We start from the raw sequence: 22,635 nt of genomic DNA, 5'->3' as shown, positions 1-22,635 counted from the left end.
CCGGCCGCCGCGGGACGGCGGAGGTGTGCGAGCGACGTGCCGGGGGAGGACCGGGAAGGTGCCGAGCCTTGTGGCCCTGGGGCGGGGCTGCCGTGCGCCTTGCCCGTGCATTGGGTCTGGATTCATACATAAGTATAGCCGGGCTGGGCTCGCCACACTCCTCTACCCCCCGCCCCCAGCCCTGCAAGAGAAGGGGGAGAGAAACAAGAAGGGAGGGAAAAAAATCCCGGTGAGGTCATTCCAATGAGAGCGCAGGAGGAGAGCGGACAAGGTCGACTTTCCCGGCGGAGGCGCAGCCCTTAGGAGCGCGGAGCCGCGCACCCACCGCCGGCCCGGCACCTTGGAGAGCTCCACCGCGCCGGGGCCGCGCCGGGGCCGCGCCGGGGCCGCGCCGGGGCCGCGCCGGGGCCGCGCTCGGGGCCGCGCTCGGGGCCGCGCTCGGGGCCGCGCTCGGGGCCGCGCTCGGGGCCGGCGCGGCGCTGCCTGCGCGGGGCCCGGCGGCGCCGGGGCCGCCCCGCCGACCCTCGGTAGCGCCCGGCGGCCGCGGATGAGCCGCTCCGCCCCGGCTGCCTGCGAAGGAAGAAAAGTTTGGGGGCGACTTAGGGCCGCGGGAGCGCCCGAGGAGGAGGATGCGCGGTTTCCCCGGCTGATCGGGAAGGAAGGATGACCGAGGGAGGATGTGCACCAGCAGCCAGATCATCGGGAGCCTCCTGGTGCTCTCCGTGCTGGAGATAGGGTTAGGGGTGTCCAGCGTGGCCGTGGGGGCGGTCAGTTTCAGCCTGGTCCTCACAGAGCATAAACCTCAGCTGGGAGACTCTTCTCCGGTATGGAGCGGGGTGTGTGTACGTTAGCCATTTCACTCTCTCTTTAACTCTTTATGGTGATGATCAGACCGTGCGAAGGCATCCCCTTTTCCCTTCCTTTCCCTTCCCTTCCCTTCCTTTCCCTCCCGCGAGTGCATGCTGCGCTGGCCCGGCCGGGTCCATTTCCGATGTGCTTGGGGTACGGTCTGCGGAGTCGTGGGGCGAGCGGGACGCACGGCGGGCACAGATGTACGTGCGTGCAGGGCGGGGGGAGACCTCTTCTTTCTCGCTCCTTTCCGTTTTCCAGTCTTGCTGTGAGCGATTGAACTTTCTCTGAACCTCTTCTCACACCTGGGAAAGCCCGATGCTTCGCGTGAAACCCGGGCCATAGCTTACGGTCTTTAAATTGACTGTGAGTTTTTCTTTTTCAAAAGAACAGCCCTGTCCATGGTGAGGAGACTGTCAAAAGGTGCTTTAAATTAATGTCAAGGGTATGCCAACTGAGTCCTGAGTTTTTGGAGGAAAAATAGAAAGAGGCATTGGGAAAGAAAAGGAGGAAGATGTTTTCATGTACTGGGCGCCCTAAGCTTCTTGTAAAATGAACAAAAAAAAATGAAAACCCAGTAATGGGTTAATAGAAGCAGCATGTTCATGTCACAGAGCATTTTTCACTTCTCAAAAATGTTTCTTATTTTTCCAGTTTGAGATATGCATGATTCTAGGAAGAATTTTCCTCCAAATGGATATTTATATTTATGAAACAAAGAATAGGAAATTTTGAACATTCAGTCTAAACATGAGTGGGCATTTTTGAAGTCCAAATCTGGTTTTGGCCAGCTTGTATTGTACAGCAGTATTTCTAAAAGGATTGTTTGCTTAGCTTCAGATAACATGATAAATGTAAAACACTCTTGATTATTCACCAGCATAACCTACTCTAATTTATAGATTAATTCAGACAAAGTGCTTCATGTAATATTCTCACTGTCAATAATTATTAATTATTGACAACAGTGATAAATATTTTTGGCAGTATATAAGCACACATATAATTCTGCACTGCAAAACAGGTAGGTGAGAAATGAAAATGAAGACTAGATCAGACAGGTAATGCTATTACCAGGTCAACAGGTAATGATATTATCAAAATCACTTAAAAAAGGGAGATTTCTGATCATTGCTAATGAAAAAAAGAAAATACTTAAAACCACGTGTCTATTTAATGGCAAAGATCAATTTCCTGGGTTTCACTGAGGTCAAAGAGCTTTGATCAGTTAGTGAGATCAGTATTCTATGCAGTGATTGCGTTTTGTGACAATGCTATCACAGCTGATATCATTTCATGACGATGCACATTTCCTGCATAACTGCCTCATTCATTTTTATGCTGTTACCCCAGAGATTGTACTAGGCATAGATTAAGATTCTGTTATATTAGATATTGGCTTCCAAGGACATTATAATCATAGTAAGAGACAGAAACAGTGTAAAAGTGTGTGAGTGAGTATGAAGAAAAAACAAACCAAAACTGAGTGGTATAACAGGTGGTTGCATTAACACACCAGCAGTCTGGCTGATTTAGAGCTTTTCATAGGTAGAGTTTTAGACAGCAATAAGACAGAGGAGAGTAAAGAGGTTTTGAAGATATTTATAGGAAATTATTCTCATATGTGAGTGCAGAGGCATGGTAGTCCCCCAAAGGGATTTGTTTGCAAATGTAACAAGTGGGCAAAGGATGCCCACAACCAGAGCCAGCAGAGGAGACATCAGGTGCTGGGAACTGAGCAAAAACTGCAGGTTGAATAGGCAGAGAGAGGCCTCAAAGAAAATGCAAAGTGGAGGAAGGAACCTTATGCTTCATGTAGCAGAGGAAATTAGAAAACCAAAGTGAGGAACAGAGTGGGGTGACATATTTCTAAAGGCTGGCTTACTTTTCATTGAACTGAAGATCTGTGGTCTAAATTGTCGCCATTATTCTCTTTGCACTACTCCAGCAGTTCAAACTGTTAGTTTGCATGCTTCTAGCAGGTGAGGCAGGCAAGCCAAAAAAGGGGCCAGAGATTTACTGTTCTCCAAGGATACTTAGGGTCATGGGTAACTATCAAATTTAAACAACTGGACAAAGGTTTGTTTGGACAATCCTCAGGACTGTCCTGCTGCAGAAGTGGCATAAGCCTCCTTTCTGCTCACTGCAGCTTACACTGAGCTCATGTTGCCTGTATTAAAGGATGTGTTTTGCATAAAATATGTTATTTTTTTCCAATTCACGCCCTTAAATCAGGGTTTTTCTTTGTGAAGTGAACACTAAGGAAAAGAAGAGGACATTAAAGAAAAACTAATTCTTTGACATGATAGATACAAAACACTTAAATTGAACAGTGTCATTCCTCCTGTTGCAATTTACTTGGAAATGCACAGAAAACCTTTGACCCTGTTCTATCCTTTCATGTGGGTGGAACTCAGCAGAGACCCAAGTTCATAAGGAAGTAGATGAAGATAGCATCACCATGGAAACCTTAACCTGAATTCCTAAAATTTGGGCATCTTAAAAATCATGCACATTCTATCTTCTATACTTGCATTCCTATGATGCTTGGCACTTGACAAACATTAGCTTTTCTATTAAAAGAGTTGTTTGTATTGTTCACTGCCTCCATTCAGACAGATGATTTACTAACACACCTAATTTTAACCATGTGAATTCCTTCCATAGCATTATTGATACAAGTGAAGTTAAGCATGGGCTGAAGTACCCTGATCATTGCATGCCCTGAATTATGTATAAGCAAGCCAGGGAAAGTAGAGTACATCAGAATGAAGAAATTGAAAGCCTAGGCAATGTCTGTATCAAAAAACACATCAGAATGGGAAAAAAAAGAAGTTTCAAATCTGTTGTTCTCATTGTAGTTGAATTGGATTAAGATAGTACAAGTTCTTTAAAAAGTAGCCCTAAGAAAACAACTGAAGGTGTGACTGTCTTCTCAAATTATCTGGAGCATGTGGAGACAACTATCCAGTTTACATCATCACCAATCTGTTCTTTTTAAAATAGGCCATGGCTGTTAAATTGCAAAAAAATGCTAAAACCAAAAACAAACCCACAATAAAAACAGTCCCAAATACCCTAAATTGCACACGTTGTTGATTTCCAAATTTCCTTTGTTGTTTGTATTGGGATCAGCTATTCTACAGGCTGTAATCAGTGTCTCCCAGATTTCTTTGTTTCTCAGAAACTGAGGGATATTCCTGAAATCCACCATTCCAAGTCAGTTATATGACGTATTATAGAATAATTCAACCAATGAGAACACTGAACCACTAACAATAACATAGCAAGAATGACAGCATCCATAGCAAATGCTTTTGCAAAAACAACAAAAGTCAGAAGATAATAAACCAAAAAGTATTCAGAGATATTTTTTTTTCATAGTCACATGCTTCCCCATCTATATTTAGAACACAGTGGTTTCATCACTCTCACTATGAGTAGTGAATAGATATTCACACACACACATACATTTGTGTCATTTATCCTCATTTATCCTGCAGTGGTGAATAAATCCTTGCTGTAAATGAGTCTCCCTCACAGAGAGAGAGAATGAGAGACAAAAGCCACATCTTTAGACAAATATGCCATCTATCTTCATATACGAGAGAGATACTCGATGATTCACTTATGGCTATGCCCCTCAAGAGTAATAATTTCTTCCCTTATAAAGGCAAATATCTGAATGTATTTGAGAGATATGCACTTTCTGTATGTTGGTCTGTTTGCCTGTCTGTAGAGGCATAATTATTGTTTCCATGATTTGTGATTTTATCACAGTGGATGTCTGCCTGCCCATTAAAAATCTGCATTTGGCTACAGAAATTTGTTCCAAGTTGGCACTTGAAATATTTGATTTAAATTACTTTAATTTTTTTGATCCAAGATTTGAAGGAAAATAAAAAGTGTCAGTCCGTATGGACTTTCCCAGAGCAAGAAAACCTTTTTAGACTGTTAAATCAATGTTGGTGGCCTGAAATTTTAAACCACCAGATTTTACATCTAGATTTTACTGTTGCCAAGTTTCCTTTGGAAAGAACAGTCAAATTTTATTTTTTTCAAAAACAGCACCAAAAAAAATCACATTATTGTTTAGCATACAGACAAAATGCAGATGTGAGCCTACTTTATTTTAACATATGCATTGCATTTTCATCAAACTGACCATATTTCTGTCTGGCTGCCGCTCATGATGAAATTAATCACAGGACCTGCAGTGAGCTCAGTAGAAGCTGGAAAGAGTTCTGTACCTATGGATAGGGAAGGACATACCAAGGGTGGAAGCTTCTTGCCTTGCATAGAGCCAGGAAAATTCACTGAATTCAGCTCAGGTCTTTCAGTAGTTTTTTGTTTGTTTGTTTTGTCATTTGGTGACTCCAGAGGCACAAACAAACCTGGAAGAAGTTCCGTCTAGCTCCTTGGTTGTATTCGAGGTTCCATCTAGATCCTCGGTTGAGGATCTGTTGAATATAGACTGACTTAAGAATATGCTTAAATGTTTTACTACTATAACACTGTAGTTCACCTGTAGGGAATAATCTTTAATTTATTACTTTTTTGAGATGTAAGCAGTCACACTCTAAACCAAATGCTTGACACAAAACAAACAAAAAGCATTCTTTTTATTTGTTATTCTGGTAGGCTCTAAACAAACAAAAAGTAAACATTATTATTTTGCACTGAGAATTTAAGTGTTTTTAGAGATGGATGGAGGTTTTTTGAATCAGTGATGTCAGATTCAGAAACACACTTTTAATTTCCTTGATTGTTTCTAAAAACCATTCTCCAGTTTTAAAGCATCTCTGTAGGTCTATAACCAGATGAGTGGAAACACTAATCACAGGGACTGGGATAGAATTTAAACTGCTTCCATATGGCTTGAATCAGTGGTTAGTGTAGCAGCACCTGATCTGATAAGACCCAATAGCACACTGCCAGATAAGGTATTGGCTCAGATTAGACATGATTTAACACTGTGCCTCAGTTATAACACAGCCTCCCCTCTCAGCATGACAGATTTGGTAGGACACAAGGCTGGGTTTTGGCAATGCTGTTGCTTCTGGTTCTCTGTCTGGATGTCTTTCAGCCAGCTAGACATTCCTGTCCCCATGATCACTTGCATGGGACAACAACATCATTAGAAGTTTCCATCCCCTTTTTGCAAAAGATTATTGTGTTTCTCCGTGGAGATAATAGGCAAACCTGGTATCTAGGCGTAATCTTTTTGCCTGTTGTAATTTTTATTTAGTTTGATGTCTTTGTTTTCATGACTAGATTCTGTGCCCTTTATGTCTGTGCTAAGAATATTTAATCCTTGTTCTGAAATACTGCTTTGAATAAGAGTTACAATTAGAGATATCTCTTCTGCTTAGTTCATCCATTAGGGATTTCAGCTTTTTTCTCATTTGGATGAAGTTGAAACATTATTAAATAGAATCTTCCTTTCTTTACATTACTAATTGCAAATTCTTGGTTATTGTTCTGGAAGTCACACAGTTATGCAGCTTTAGTGTAAAACCACAGAATTTTCTAGTTTACTGCCTGACAAGGGTGGATAAAAGTGAAGCTGTTAATTCTGTCTTGATGGTTTAGTCTTCCAAGTGGAGTGTCATTTGAATAAGTATGATACACTTGCATTTTTACTGTGTTACGTTCCATTTTGGAATGATTTCCCTTCCTCAGTTTCATCAGATACATATGGATGACCCACAGAGGACTTCCCATGCAGTGTATACAGTTTAGCTGTCTTTTTTGTCATGAACAATGACTAGGGATCAAGCTGTCCTTATATTCAACACGTTTTCCCTACTATTTTCTTCAGCCTGTGCCCAGAAAATTTTTTTTATGAGCAGTTCTCATTTTTTCAAGGGAATTACACTCACCATTGCTTTTGCTTTTTCAAAAAATAAGACAGAAAGTTTTCGTAGCTTCAAGATATAAAATAAAAATAGTTCCTTTTCTTCTGAATGGTGGAAGGAAACAAATCTTTGGCTTCCTGCAGATTTACTAAAACTGAATCTTTTTCAACTACCAGGGACAAAGTACCCATTTTCCAGAAGGAAGTGACAGAAGCCAAGTCTTTTGTTCCAGAAAATATGAAATAGGTATAGATCCAAACCACAGAACTTGAATATAAATTGAGATTTTAGCCTTCTTACCAAAATTTATGGGGTTTTGGATCTGAGGCTTTGTTTCAAGGCAATATTCAATATAAAGTAAATTAAAGCAGTCTCAAAATAAACATTCCCTTTTTCTGGGAGGTTTTTGGGGTTCTTTTCCAAAGTTCAATGGACAAAAAGAGACCTTTTCCAATATATATATGGAACATCAGCAGGTACAGCTGCAGTGTGAATGACAAAAACACCACAGACAAACAGACACTACTGCATCACCTTGCAATCACAGTGGTGCTATCAGTGCAACTCTGACTTTGGTGAGTCCATGGTAAATCATCACTGAAAGTGGGATTGAGATTCTCAGTCTCTAAGTAGCTTTTTGCTTTGTGGTATCTTTCTTTGGATTTTTTTCCATTCACCCAAGAGGGGTTACGCCCCTGTCTATTACTTGATGATACATTCTCATAAACTCATAGAATCACAGCATCATACAATAAGAATTGGAAGGGACCTTAAACGTCATCTAGTCCCAGCTGTCCCTGCCATGGGCAGGAACACTTCCTACCTCCTAGACCAGGCTGCTTAAGGCCTTGTATAACGTGGCCTTGGACATTGCCATGGTTTGGTCACCCAAAGCCTCTGAGAAACCTGTTCCAGTGTCTCATCACCCTCACAGTAATGAATCTCTTCCTAATATCTAGCCTAAATTTCCCCTCTTCCGGTTACCTCTTTACTCCTTGTCCTGTAACTATAGCTCCAGATGGAGAGTCCCTCTCCAGCTTCCCAGATATTGGAAGATTGCTATGAGGTCTCCATGCAAACCCAATGATACTTGTGGGTCCCTTCCAGAAGGGACTCAGAATATTCTGTCAATCTGTGAATTTCTGAACCTTATCTTCTTCCAGGTTGAACAGCCCAAACTTTCTCCACCTGACTTCTTAGAGGAGGTGCTCCTGCCCTCTCACCAGCTTCCTATGTCTTCTCTGGACTTGCTCCAACAGTTTCAATACAAGGCTTCTCTGCTAGTCTTGACGCAAACCATCATGTATGTGTAGGAGGTATGAATAAGTCTGCAACCAAAAGTAACCCTATAATCAATAGGGTCTGGGTGTAATTGGTGATCTGTGTAGGTTTTTAAGCAAGCCTTTCTGTCTTTTAGCATTTTATGATTTTTTTAAATGATGAAAAATAATTTAAATGGAAGTCCAACAATGAGACATCTGTTTAAAAAAAGTTCCAGCTGAAGCTCCCTCTTGGCTTCCAGGGCATTTTGTAGGGCTTATTAGCTTAGCTTATCCTTCATGAAATATTTTAGCCTTATTGTCTGAATAAGTTGTGAACACTTGAAAAAACTGAGCATCATTTACAAGAAGTTTATCTTCAGTGATATATTCTTTTTCCACTCCTGATTTAATGTATTTTCAGTATAAGTCTGTTTGCCTAACTTACCTCAGGTAAGTTAGGTTACATAGTTAGAAAATATAATTACATTTTAAAAGTCCATGAGATTGGCTGGTAAAAATTTATTAAGGATAATCAATGTTCAAGTGGAAAGGAGCAAGTCCTCACCATGACAGTATTAGTTACTCAAGGGTAAACTGTAATCCAGAGTAGTTTAACAGTTACAAACCAAGTTTTACTGTTATAACACATTGACATGAAGACTTTCAAGATAGCCAAGAACAGATAGAGAGAGCGTCAAGACAACAGAGCCCCTGATGGCTGAATTCCAGTTGGCAGTATTATAAAATAGAAGATTCTAAGTAAAAGACACTTTCGATCTGATTTTTACTTTATCCTTTTTCTGGTACAAAGAGCCAGTGTAATTTCTCCCATCCACTTCTCACTACTGCTGATCACAACACTGAGACATAAAAAATTTTATAGGAAATTCCTATAGCACCACAACAAAACAAAACAAAACAAACAAAACAAAACAAAACAAAACAAAAAAATACCACAAAAAAACCCCAAACACACAAACACACACAAAAATTTAAGTCGCTATGCTATCAAAAAGCAGAGAATAGAGTCAATCACATAATATCTCACTGAAATCCTAACTGTTCTAGGTGTGTCCACCTTGTCCACCTTTTCCTATTGGAAAGCTTGGCTAAAGAAATTCTACATGAGCAGTGTTCCTGAGCCATGGGTATTAATAATACTTTCTTCATAGAGCAGGTTTCCACTGTTTGCAGGGAATCAGCTTTAGAAGAGTCGTGAACTTAGCTCAGAAGTTTCAAAGCTTTGCATGAGGTAAAATTGCCTGACCCTGTGGCACAAAGTCATCCATTGGTTTTAATTGCAAAATGCATGCTGACATAAATAAATATCCATACTAGGTTTTGGGCAGTCCTTTTCTTCATAAATGCAATACACTGTCATCTTAAAAAAGCCGCAACCTAAATAACATTAATCCTTTGCAACTGCCTGAATGCTTTTCTTCCAAGGTTTTTTAACATATTCAGGCACTTGAGTGCATTCGGTTTCACATCTTGTTTATCTCATAGCCATAAGGATTATAAAACTTCAGCATGACCTCAAGATTAAACAGAAGAATGTGGAGGAAGCATGAATATCCAATTCCTCTGAGTTAGACTACAAAGAAATCTTTTAGCTCTTTAACTATGGAGCATGTTATTCCTTGTCTATATGTACAAACACTGTAGATGTAGAGAGAGAAAATACATAGAGAGTATTCATGACACGATACAATATTATCATAAAATATTAGAATTTCTCAACTTGTAAGGGATCCATAAGGATCACCAAGTTGAACTCCATGCTCCTTGCAAGACTACCTAACACTAAATCATATGACTAATAGTAGCATCCAGATTGCTCCATGACCTCTAACAGACTTGGTGCCATGATCCTTTCCTGGGGAGCCTGTTCCAGTGACTGACCACCCATGAAGTGAAGAACCTTCCTCTGATGAAATTGCACACTTTGTGTGCTATCACTGATCATCAAAGAGAGATCACCGCCTCTCCCTCTGATGCCTGCCTTGAGAAAGGTATAGACTGTGTAGAGGTCACATCTCAACCTTCTCTTCTTCAGTCTGACCAAACCAAGTGACCTCAGCTGCTCCTCATAAGTCTTGCCTTTGAGGCCTTTCACCATCTTGGTCATCCTCCTCTAGACACACTCTAACAATCTGATGCTTTTCTGATACTGAGGCATCATCCATTTCTGCACCAGCTGCAGCAGAGCAGAACAGAGCAGGACCATCACTTCCCTCCACCAGCTGGTGATGCTGTTCTTGAGGTACCCCAGGGCGTGGTTGGCCTTTTTTGCTGCTAGGGCACTGTTGACTCACATTCAATTTGTCATCAAGCCAGACACTCAGATCTCTTTCCCTGTGGCTGCTTTCCAATCTCTTGACCCCCAGTATTTATGTATAACCAGGATTACACTGTCCTAGGTGCAGAATCTGGCACTTGGCTCTTGTTAAATTTCACACGGTTGGTAATTACCCAGCTTTCAGGTCTATTCACATCACTCTGTAAGGCTTCTCTGCAATTAACAGTCCATGGTATCTCCTAGTCTAGTATCATTAGCAAACTTAATGTACATTTAACTACTGCATACAGATCTTTACTCCAGGTAGTCAGATGCTTTAAATGGAATAGTCACCCCTTTTTTTGAGAAGCTGGTACCTTAGCGCTGGTAGATCATCTTCATTGACTCAAACTGGAGCAGAATTAAAGCATTCCTGAAAAAATGGGTGACCTTCTTTTTATACTCTTTCAGCTTTGAAGGTAAATTATCAAACACACAGTTTTTTAAACTAGTTAACGAGTTAAAACTATCTGTGATGATATCTTCCAACACTAATTAATTTTTCTATATACAAAAATTTCCTTTCAATCCTATTTAATCACTACAGAGAGAAAATATATTATTAATCCACTTTATCAAATCTGACTGAATAGAACTTAATTACAAAGATGTCTTCAACAAATTTCATTTGAGGTTTCTGCATTTTGAGAAATACAAAACACGATGTGTGGAAATCTGAAGCGTGCCTTCAGTTGAAGGCAATCTGCAATGGCAGGACTGGGAGTAAAACTTCACAGAAAGCCTGAGTGAACACTTACAAAGCAGATATGATGAGCTGAAATCTTTGCCTGTGGGAAAGTGCAGAAGGAGCATTGCCCCTGGTGATTTGCTTTGTTTTATTGTTATTCCAGTCAGTGGGTTCTAGCAGCAATTACCACTTGGGCCTTCTGGTATGTCCTGAGCCATTCAGCACCATGGTCCATGTGACCCAGCTCTCTCTATAATCTGATTGGTATTAAATTCACATCCCATGCTTAGTATAAAAGTAAATAATATACACAATTTATCCACATTCATTATGGGGAACTGTTTTCATGGGTTTAATTTAGAGTAAAAAGATACCTCAAGGCTTATACTTAGCTATACACATGAACTACTTTAGTTAGAGGGAGATAAACTATGAGTTAAAGCAACTCCCCAGCTGAAATAGTGAAGTTGCAAAATTTTAGAGTGTAAATAAGAAGTACCTGCAATATATTACATAGACCCTGAATGCTTTATAGAACGTCTTAGGAGTTTCGGGTTTTTTGTGTTTGGTTTTGGTTTGTTTGGTTTTGGTTTTGTTTTGTTTTGTTTTGTTTTTTGGGTTTTTTTTAAAATTTCTTATGTAACAGGTCTTTTCTATTATTTAATTCTAAATAGGGGTCAAGCAGAGCTTTTTGCTAGAAATACCATCTCAATGCAAAAATAGTGTAGAAAAATACAGTTTTAAAACTAGAAAATTACTTCCCAATGGGGGAGAGTATGGTTAGCTTTATGGAAAATAAGTAGCATAGATTTCTTAATAAAGGACTTTATGAGGTATCAAGGAAATCTTTTGACAGTATTACTAACACCTGGAGAAGGCCTTATTGCTTTCATACAACTACTGTAGTTCCCATCCTGACTGCCACCTGGGGACTATTTATTGTTTTCTTTATTAAACTTTTCTGTAGGGGGAAGAAAGACATCAAGAGGACATCACTGGTCTTTGACAGAGTCACTATTAAGCATTATCATCTATTTTTATCAGTTAGTAGGCATTTTTCTGGTTTTGGTAATTAATTTTTTGCCTAATGCTCGGTGCTAAAATTAGCAAATCAGTTTGTGTGAGGGAATGACATTAAAAAAAGTACAGATACCTTCATGCTCTCTTGCAAATTGGGCCATCAAGAGTCTGAAAGAGATCTTTCTGCATGCCCAGAGTAGTCACACCAGCAGACTTACTGTTATTTACACCTGCACCCACGGACATGACCGAATTATATTCTTGCCCAGAGCTCCACTGTCTTGAAGACAACGATCCATATGTGATCCTTTAGGGGTTCAGATGGTAGGATCAGGGCATTAAGTCCCTATGCTATGCTTAGAAGTAGATGATTTGGATCACTGACCAGTACCTTGCTAAACTCTTGTGAGAGAAAAATAAAACAGTAAAAAGGCATTTTTATGCTTGCAACACTGGGGATTTTTTTTTCCAACATGTTTACCTAAGGAGCTTAAAATTCATATTTTCTTTCTTTTCTCTTGAGTTATCATGGTCACTATGATTACTCATTCCAGCTTTCAATCCAATAAGAATGTTTATGGTTGAGTTACAACCTCCTGAAACATAAGGTTTGTGACAAAAATGCTGACAACTGTAACTATTTCCTGAACTGTGGCCACCACCACAGCAACACAGCAGGATTTGAACTACGTACTTTAAATGATGAAATAATTGTTTGGTTTCTTGTATTTTGCAGTTCCTGCTTTGCGGCGTGTGTGGAATATTGTGCGCCAAAAAAAAATCTGGACTTGTTGTAAGTTTTTCCACTGCATCCATAACACATAAATATTTGAAAGGCTTACTTATCTAATTTGAACTCTTTACTGGGGGCTTTCTGCATGCAAAGGTTTTTGATAAACAATTAGGAAAATTACAAGTTGGCAATCTAAAAAAAGCAATCAGCACTTTGAAATAGTCACAAAAACCAAGGAAATTCTGAAATGGCCTACATAGGTCATGCTATTTAAGATATACATCCCTATTTATCCATATCTGGATAAACTTTGATCGGAAATCACTTGACATAAATTTATGTCAACTCAATAAATGCTTCTCAGTAATGTCACTGAACTGTATATTCTCTCCTTCAAAAACCAACACTGGGTTGCCATCTCAATAAGGCTGCTGACCAAGTTTGTTTCTAGATATCATAGCTGTTAAGTGTTTAGCAAGTTTGTTTAGCAGCGTGAAACATGTGTATGTAAGTTTAAAAGTGAGGGAAGATGTCTCTTCAGGTACAGTCATTTTCTGACTGCAGCAAAATGGTGTTATTACTCAACAAGTCACAGCAGAACTCTATGTTAAAGACATGATCTCGTGATCTTATTTTAAGTGATAATGCCAGTCCTAATTTTCTGTCAGCTTGATTATTCTGCCACATAGATGGAAGTCACATAAAACAAGCATAAGTGTGATGGGTATTAAAGTTCTTTCCAATTATTTTTTAATATCAATGAGTTATCCTAAACTCTGTTAAAATGACAGTCCCATTTCTTAAAACATGTGTACCATAACCAGTTTCTAAAAGCCATCTGGTCCGGAGGTCTCATGGAATAGTCACTTGACAGTGGTCTGCAAAATATATCCTCAATGCCACATTCCTGAGGAAATTCTCATCCAGTTAGTGTACAGAACTCGTCTGTAAGGCTCCACAAATTTCTGCTGCCACAGTAGATAACTACATATACAAAGCCATATCGAGAAACGTTACATGCCCGTCTAGATCATCATCTGACAGGTCAGCAGTATCAAGGGAAGTGAATAAGACAATCATTTAACATTGTCTCCATAAGGTCTTTTTCTCCTGAATCATTTGAGGTCAATACACATCCTGAACCAGTCTAACGTCTTTGTGACTAAAAGCAATAGGAGGTCTTTAAAAATGTCTCATTGATTTCAGCCTGTTTCACAGATTTCTAAAATTCTCAGGAATATTTTAGTCAAGTTAAAATCAACCAAACCAACCAATCAACCATATAGTCACCAAACTGACCTTGTGTAAAGAAGCATCACAGATTTCTTTGTTGTTTCTTCTGGTTCTTTGACCAGCACATTCACCTTGAACACTTTCAAAGACTCCACAAAAGCTGCAGAAAGCCTTCCTTCTGCTATCTGACTGAATAAATTCTAACTGAGCAGGAGGCACAGTCAGAATGCACACAAAGCAAGAGAGATTCACTACAAATACATGAGGCATTCACTCCTGAGGCAGGGTGATAAACTGCACAATAGAAAATTACGACACCTTCTGTCATGTTACTGTTTTGCATGAACAGCTGGAAATCAGTTTTGTGTCCTAGCAGTCCTTCCATTGAATAGGTTTTAACTTTACCTACTCATTTTACCCAACTTTTTTTTTACATTTGACATCAATCTTAACTCTTGTATACCAGAAGGTAATATATTCCCAATATAAGGTGCAATATGGGAGTTAAGAGAGTTAAAAAAAAATTGGGCTGTGCAGTGTTTTGAAGTCAATAATGCCATCAAAGAATTATACTATGGTTATCTCATATTTTATATGCATTAATCTATCTCTGAAATATTACTGTGACATAACCTCTCTTGTCTCTCCTGACAGATGATACTTTTTTCTGCCTGTTGCATCTGTGGACTAATAGGAGGAATCTTAAATTTTCAATTTCTTCGTGCTCTGACAAAGAAGTCATCTGCTCTCTATTCTTTACATCTTGCCTCCATGTCTCTTGCATGCATTGGAATTGGTGGTTGCACCCTTTCTTCATGGCTCACTTGTCGGCTAGCCAGCTATGAACAAAGGCGAATGTTCTCCGAAAGGGAACATTCACTGCATCACTCCCATGAAATGGCAGAAAAAGTGAGTTGTGTGTCCTCCCTTATTTGTTCTGCTTCTCCTGAAATGCTACTGTATGTGTTAATGTTTACAATTGGCAAGAGATGTATTCAGTTTTCAGTTTTATATGAGAAAGAACTTCTGGAAAATGAAATGCTGCCATTCTGTGTAAGCTTTATTATGTTGCATTATATGGAGCTATTTTTAGGTACTGTATATTTGCAGTACATCCATTTCAATGAAGTACATCCATTTTCAACATAATTCCATTGTATAGCTATTCAGGGGCTTAGCTGCTAAATATAGCACTTCCTAAATAATTGGAGGCCTTATTAATATGAATTATCATGTCTTGTACTGTAAAAAAGCACAGAAAGCTTTCTGTAACCACATCATTGCATGCTTCCAAGATTTAATCAATTTCTTCCTCTCCCAAGTACTCAGCTTATAAATTAGGCTATTTAAACAGAAAAGTCACAGTTCACAAATGTAGGTGACTTAACTTGAGGATCTAAGGGCATATTTAGACACCGGAATAAAACTGGTCTCATTTGCAGAACTGAGCATTTACTTCCTTTCTGTATTAACAGGAAGCCTAGCAAGGTGTATAGGAATACAATTAGGTGCTGAAACTGAAGCTCCCAAAGCTGAGCACATAGGATCAAAACAAGTAATGGAATGGAATTCTTGAAATCATCTCCTTGTCTTAACAGATCTGAATAATATTTGTGGAGTTAAATGTCCACTGTAAACCTGTGCTTTGCATCTGGACTTAGTATCTATCTAATGCCTTTCATTTGAGAAATGAGCAGAAAAAAGAGCAAAAGTCAAGGGGACTGCCCACCTAAACCTCCACATGCAAGTTTTCATTACTGTTAAGTTCAAGACTCTGCTGTCTACTGAAACCTCTGAAGAGTAGAGCAAGGATTAGTCTGCTCAGACTGTAGAATTGTTTTCAGATTCCCTGATTAAACATAATATAGCAGTTAAAAATTACTTGTCACTATTCTTTGGTTTCTTAACTGAGATGACACTCCAAGTAGAAATATAAACTGAATTAATCTTAGATGATGTTTGAAATGTGTCTTAAAAACAGGGAGTTTGAAAAGTTTTAAAAAGGTGATGTTTTAAGCACATTTTAAAAAGTTAAACAGTAGAGGTTGCAACAGTAACATAAAACAGGGTGATAAAATCAACAGATGAGATGCATATCTCTATCTCATTTTAAAATGAAGAAGAATTCTGATGAGCTATTAGGCAAATATGATGGTCTTGCTGATGGAAGGCCAGATATTGACTTTCAGGGAGACTTTCCTCAACAAGGACAAAGATAGGAGAAAAGACAGGGAAAGGAAGAAGAAACAGCTTGGAAAGAAAAAAACCTTTAAAAAAAAAAAAAAAAGCCTTCAACCGTATCAATTTGGGGTGAGGATGACCATGTGTAACAGTAGTTCACAGCCTACCTTCCTGGCCTGTTGACCTACTGAGCTTTTTGACACTTAGCAGCAAGGACTGCCAGGTGTCCACTTATCCTGGGTGAAGGGCCACAATGTACGTGCAGAGCAACCCTATTGCACACACTCAGCAGATCTGGGATGGGCCACACTGATGGCAAACTTCCTGCGCCTCTGCTGTAGAGGCAAGTATGCACGTACACATGGCCTGACCTGGGACTTCTCAGACCCACAGACTGCCTGCTGATGGCAGGGTTGAGTACACTAGGTCATGGCACAAAAACTTACATAAAATTAGACCCTAATTTAGAAAACAGCTTAGAAGTGTTTTATATATATGACTATATTGTATATTTATACTGATATACAGTAATGTAGACATGTACTGCATGTGCATTTGTTTGTGCTATATTTATTGTATAATTGTTATATTTATATTAGAGATTGAGGGGTATTGAAATAACCGACCTGCCCAGCTGCCCGGTGATTCCCCCGACACCAGAGTTACCTCCAAGGTACGCTGAACACTAGGGAGCGACCATGTTGTTATGTCACTTCAGGAAGGGCCACCTCTACGAGGAAGTCATAGCTTCAGCTAATCAAAGTTGGCTGATGCTGTGATGTTACTCTGAGGCAGGAATGGTGCTTCCAGGTAGTGACATAACTCTACGTGGTGAACGCTGCAATCTGGAAGTAAGTTGAGTATTTAAAATATTCACCCTAGTTACAGGCATCCAAATACTCTTATTTGGATGTAGCCACCATTGATTCACTCTGCTTCTAATCTGTGTGCTCCTTCATTCCCCAAATTCAGCAACTTTTTTTTTATTAACTTTATTAAAATTAGAAATATTGGGGAAAATAAATGGGTTTTGATATATTCCAAAACTATGGTGATATTCTAATAGCTGATGTCTGCAGATGATTCAAGTGATGAAGCTTACAAAAGGAAACTCATGAGTAGAAGACTCATGTCTTCTGACAGATCATTACAATCAAAATGTGGCTGACTGATTAGTATTTGGTATTCTTGGTCTTTTTTGGCTTTGGTATTCTTGGTCTCTTTCCCAGCTGACAGATACCTTCAGTGTAGGTCCAACAAAGGCTTTAAGCACTCACAAACAAGCAAACTGCAGTGCTGACAACTCCCAAGCTGGGATCCAGTGTTAGGCATGCATGTTCCTCTTCAATATATGAGGAGAATAAGGCACAATACCAAAACATCCAACACCATCACCTGCAAATGAAGATCTGGGTGGCAGAAAATACTCAAAACTAGTTTCACACCTGATTTTCTCTGAAGCTTATGCTTGATTCAGGAGTATTAATTGGCAAGGCTACTTGGTTTGGTGACATCGTAGAGAAGAATACAACATCCCTTCTTTCAAAAATTGTGAAGGGAACAATTAAATCCTGTGATTTGCTTTAAAATGTAGCTGGCAACTTCTGAGAAAGGAGGTATCAGTGCTTTTTAACTTTATGTTACTATGAGTTCTGTTCTCTGCTTGCCAAATTTTGTGGATTAAAAGAAGAGAGAGACAGAGTAAGACTATTAATAAAGACCAGGTTGAATAATTTTCTTCTCTTTACCACAAATTTCAGTTACTATGCTATAGAGTTGGGTTCTTTCTTTCCGTCTTTTTCTCTCTCTCTCTCTCTCTCTGTCTAGACCAATGAATGTTGCTTCACTTTTTTACAGAAGCTTCCACAGGAAGGGGGACAAACAAATCCCTTTTATTTCATGTTTTCTCCAAGTGTACCTAGGAGGAAGAAGAGGTGAATTTAATCTTTCCATGCAGAGAAGAGCCTCTGGTCATCATGCAGCTATGTTAGAACTAGTCCAACACTGGCACCTCCACCTCATTTTGAATTTTAGAAATACTCCAAGCTGCATTTTAGCCTGTACCCATTCCTCTTGCCATAGCTGAATGTCTCTGTCATTGGACATAAGCAGTAGATAACTTATTTCTGTATCCAGATTCAATCTGGTATGAAATAGGCCTGGGATTCTCCTCTATCACTGGACATAAGCAGCAGATCACTTATTTCTGCATCCAGATTCAATCTGGTATGAAATAGGCTTGGGATTGCTCAGAATAAGATAGTTCCGACCATAAACTCAATGTGGCTTTGCAGTCTTGAAGATCAGGGAACTGTTTAATTAATGTAGCCATCTCTATGCTTAGACAGCTGTTAAGGGGGTATTGTTTGCATTTCAATTTGAGAATTAGAAAATCTATCTCTGAGCAAATCTTGGTTCAGGTGCTTTAGGATTCTGACTCATGAGCCGGTCAGCTTACTCTGGGATGACTCACCTGCCACTGGAGAAGCAATCCCTGAACTGCTAAAAATTGTGGACTGGCATAATAAGGGAAAACTGAAATCAGTCCCATCCCAAGGGAAAACAAGCAGTTAAAACCCTCAGATCCTGTTTGGATCTAGATCTACTTCCCAAATGTCTATTTCAGCAAGCATTGAATGGCATCTGTTTGTAGCATGTCATCACAGACAGAGGATTGAATGGAAACAGAGACTTAACTACCATTTCGTTCTTTTGTAGATCGGCACTCAAGCCTGAGTTGATGCAATTTCAAAGGACAACATCACAAACTAGTACAGATGCCATCAATGCTCTATACGTGGTCTGAGTGTAATGTCTAACTCAATCACTTATCAATGAATCTGTCAACTATCAAATGTACCTAATTTATGAAGGAAAAAAATATGTTTTTTTTATAATGAGGTTTATCAAGCTAAATAAAAATGTAAAGTGTTTCTGAATGTTTGAAATTCTGAGTTTGTTCAAATTTCATCACGACCTTAGACAACTGAATTTCGAACACCTTCCAATACTTCTAATTTTAATTAATGTTTTCTATTCTTGTTCTAGGAAATTACAGACAACCTAAGCAATGGTGGCCCACATTTGATTTATAATGGAAGTGTATATTAAGACATTTTTAAAAGTTCCATGGAAGGAAGTGGTTTTAGAATTTTCTTCAGGAAAACAAATAGACTCCAAGAAATTAAGAAAATGAAACTATGCTTTTATGGCTCAAATGAAACTTAGCTTTTATGGCTCAAATGTCACAACTGCAGACCAGCACAGTTGCAATTCCCTTTTAGAAACATGTTCAAAATTTATCTCCAAAACATTTTGCGGATATACAATATTTATTCACTTCCTGGCTACTCTCTTTCAGTTTTTTGTCTGAATAATCTTTCTGAATTGTGATAGTATTTGAAATAGACTTCGCAAGACTCTTATTCTCATGAAGACTCAAAAATCAGAAAAAAAAATAAACTGAACTGCATTTAGCCCACTCAAAGGAGAAGGCAGAGGAAGAATGGCTCAGGGGAATCTTTTTCTCCTCTCCACTTAGCAGCATCTGGTTTAATATGATGGCTTCAGATCATGGCATGGTACAGCAACACATCTGCACAGTCCCTCTCCTCACATTTTGAATGCATCCTGCCTCGGTTTTCCCAGTAGACCATATCAAAATAGAGTGCAAACTCCTCTTCCAAAAAGCTCCCATTTCACATCCAGAGTGTAAATGAACAGTGTGCTGAAAACAACACCGATGTCTTTGTTTTGAAAGACAGAATGCGCTAAGAATGCCATAAATCAAAACCTCAATAATGCCTTGTTGTAAAGATATTGTAAATATTTCCAATTTGTGAATGAAGTATATTTCGTAATTTGTTCATAAAAGATGACAAATAAAAGGAAATCTAAACCAGAGGTTTTAGAGAGATCTTTTGGGGTTTTTTTCTTGTTAGAAAGATCTTGCAAAGCTGAACTGTCATGCTTGCAGTTTAGCACAATATATTGAAAAGTTTCTAAAAGAGTGAAGCAAGCTCAGAAAGGAAGAAAAATGAAGGCTGAACAGAGTCATGGTCAAGGTCAGAAGTTACTGTCAATTCTCCACACCAACAATAATATTTGGGGGCATGTTAAAGCAGCAGGTACACAGCTTTAACTGACCCCAAACTTTATTGTAGAACCTAGTGGTTTGTACAGCCATGATAAATGGAAAGTATAATCTGTAGCAGATAATTTACAGCATAATATTAATATTCATATACAATCACTCGTAAGTTACATAGTGAGTCTATGACTTTGCAGTATTCCCCAGCACAGCAACATGAATTTCAGATGTGAGCATCACTGATGACTGGCAACATTTGGTGATTCATACCCATGTTCCCAGACAGGTATGAATAAAACCTTATTAATGTTCAAACCATGCCATAAAAACCTCTGTAAATTACATCTAATTGTTTTGTGAATCTATGTGGCATAAAATAATCTTTAAATTGGCTATCTTAGAATTGTTGAAGTCCGTACGGGATTTTCCCATCTAATTACAACATGGGGAACATCTTCACTGCAATTTAAGTCTCTCCCTTAAACTCCAAGCTAATTAGTTAGATGGCTAAGCTTATGAGTTGAAAAACAGTCCACCTTATAAGACTTCTCTTCACTTACTTACTGTCCCAAAGAGCTTTTGAATTTTCTCAAAGACCCTGGTATACTAGTATTTATTACATACCTTAGAAATTGCTAATGAGATTGTTCAGGTTCATAAAGAATACAGATATTCTCATAGCAAAATAACTAGGTGTTAAGGTATCTCTGCTCAAGGAGGTGCTCCCCTTTCCAGGTAGTACAAATCTTTAAACTGCCTCCTTCACTATGCTATAGATTGTTTGTGCTCTTTATAGGGCCCATAGTCCCTTCAGTTCGATACTTCTCTTCCTTTGCAGCAGGAAGCATGAGATAAATCTGTCCCCAGTAAAGGACAATAGGAGCATTTTTGCTGCAACTCTGGACACAACTTGCCAAGGCAGGACCATGGTATAAATTGGTGCAGAGATTCACATATGTTGAAAAATGCACATTGAACATACAACCTGGGGAGGTGGCTCTGTAACTTTCCTTCCCTCATTGCCTCAGAAAAAACCCAAGGGCCCTATAAAATAAAATCAAGAGTAAATGAAAAAATTACTCAAAAATCCACCTTGGAACTACCTGGCTGAGGTTCATCCCTAGCTCCATAGCACAACTACAATATCACAGTTCACCAGAGTCTCTTGTGACATCTCAGGACTAGGAATGGTAGCTTAAGATCCTGGAACAGTTTGGAGTTGCAGTTCAGCATCTGCTCAGGAATGACATGAAACTACTGACCATAACACCACCCAGTTATTTACCACAAACACCTAATTTCCTGGCACATTAGTGAGGGTATGGGATAGTGCAGGGAAATAGGTGATTCTTCTATATCTAACACAGCAGTGCAGTACAACAGCCACTTCTTCCTACTTTGGAAAGGAAAGGAAGATACATTCTACATTTCTTTAATGTCATAAGGTTTGAAGCCCTGCTGTAAATTATGAAATACCACCACATCATGTCTGCTTACAGAGCTGCTGGAAGGAGAAAGAAGAGATCTGGGCCCCAAATTCAATTTGTAGGGCTTTTTTCCTTCTTCTGGTGCCAAGCTTGTAAAATGTAGAAAAAATGGTCCCTACATAAATAAAAGCCTTGAAAATGCAAATCTGGAATTAAAAAGCCTTGGGAACAAATGTGACAGAGTGCTCCTACTTGAGACATAAAAAGAGGATCAGAATTCAGAGTAAATTACCACAATTTATGTGTATGTGGTAGGGGAATTCTGGGAAAAGTTTCACTTTGTTTAATGGTTTTGTTCCATAATTGAATACAGAATTCAACTATAATAGAAACATTCTCTGTATGTTTTCGTTACTGGTACAGATGAAAGCACATTCATTCCACTTATCCAACTGCATGAAAAACAAAACTTTCACTTTTCAGAATGTGACCAGCCAGTGTAACTACACCAATAGCTTGAAGGCTGGGCACCCAAGTCCTTTTCAATCTAAATAAATCTAATAGTCCTTTTCAATCTAAACATGTATTGCTGTTGACACAGTTGTCTGATTCATGCTGCTGTAAAATCAGATGCTGGCTTAGATCCTCTCTGAGATATTCAGTTGTTATTTACTAGGTCCAGCAACACTCTTCCTGAATGAACTTATTGAACTTTGTGCAGAGGATTTAGCTGGTAAGTCCTTCATGCATGTTATAATACCTTAGGCTATATTGTATGCTATACTTTGCATTTAATTGAACCTCAGCTGATGAGAAACACACACGTTTTGAATTTACAACAATCAGCAGTGCTTATTGCAAACTGTGCAGAACAGTGGGTATAATATGTTTTAAATCTGTCTTGTACAATCTTCAAAATATATTTATTGTATTAGGACATATGAATTTCCCTTCAG

The 22,635-nt window shown here is 39.0% G+C and overlaps 1 protein-coding gene across 8 annotated transcripts; it reads left to right on the top strand.

The window, feature by feature from the left end:
- Window positions 1–436: 436 nt before the first annotated feature.
- Window positions 437–20,065, top strand: TMEM196 (transmembrane protein 196). Of its 8 annotated transcripts, none has more exons than XM_064411812.1 (5): window positions 437–836; window positions 12,752–12,808; window positions 14,636–14,890; window positions 16,762–16,835; window positions 19,211–20,065. In XM_064411812.1, the coding sequence occupies exons 1-5, from the start codon at window positions 678–680 to the stop codon at window positions 19,227–19,229; spliced, it is 564 nt and encodes a 187-aa protein (XP_064267882.1). In that variant the 5' UTR covers window positions 437–677; the 3' UTR covers window positions 19,230–20,065. The 8 variants fall into 8 exon arrangements, 6 of the variants coding, with proteins under 6 accessions (XP_064267882.1, XP_064267855.1, XP_064267869.1 ...); XM_064411785.1 differs by lacking the exon at window positions 19,211–20,065 and adding an exon at window positions 18,881–19,095 and having other exon boundaries at window positions 437–842; XR_010357977.1 differs by having other exon boundaries at window positions 438–842; window positions 16,762–17,013.
- The last annotated feature ends 2,570 nt before the right edge of the window (window positions 20,066–22,635 follow it).

The sequence above is a fragment of the Passer domesticus genome, chromosome 1 (assembly GCF_036417665.1).
Source record: "Passer domesticus isolate bPasDom1 chromosome 1, bPasDom1.hap1, whole genome shotgun sequence".
Taxonomy (NCBI): domain Eukaryota; kingdom Metazoa; phylum Chordata; class Aves; order Passeriformes; family Passeridae; genus Passer; species Passer domesticus.
This window is presented reverse-complemented; position numbering and strand designations above follow the sequence as displayed.

Excerpts from the sequence above, each read along its gene's own strand:
- TMEM196 (XM_064411785.1), top strand. The coding sequence starts at position 678 with ATGTGCACCAGCAGCCAGATCATCGGGAGCCTCCTGGTGCTCTCCGTG. Across the intron at positions 843-12,751 it reads CGGTATGGAGCGGGGTGTGT|TTCCTGCTTTGCGGCGTGTG; the intron begins GTACGTTAGCCA and ends TGTATTTTGCAG. Across the intron at positions 16,836-18,880 it reads ACACCAGAGTTACCTCCAAG|ATCGGCACTCAAGCCTGAGT; the intron begins GTACGCTGAACA and ends GTTCTTTTGTAG.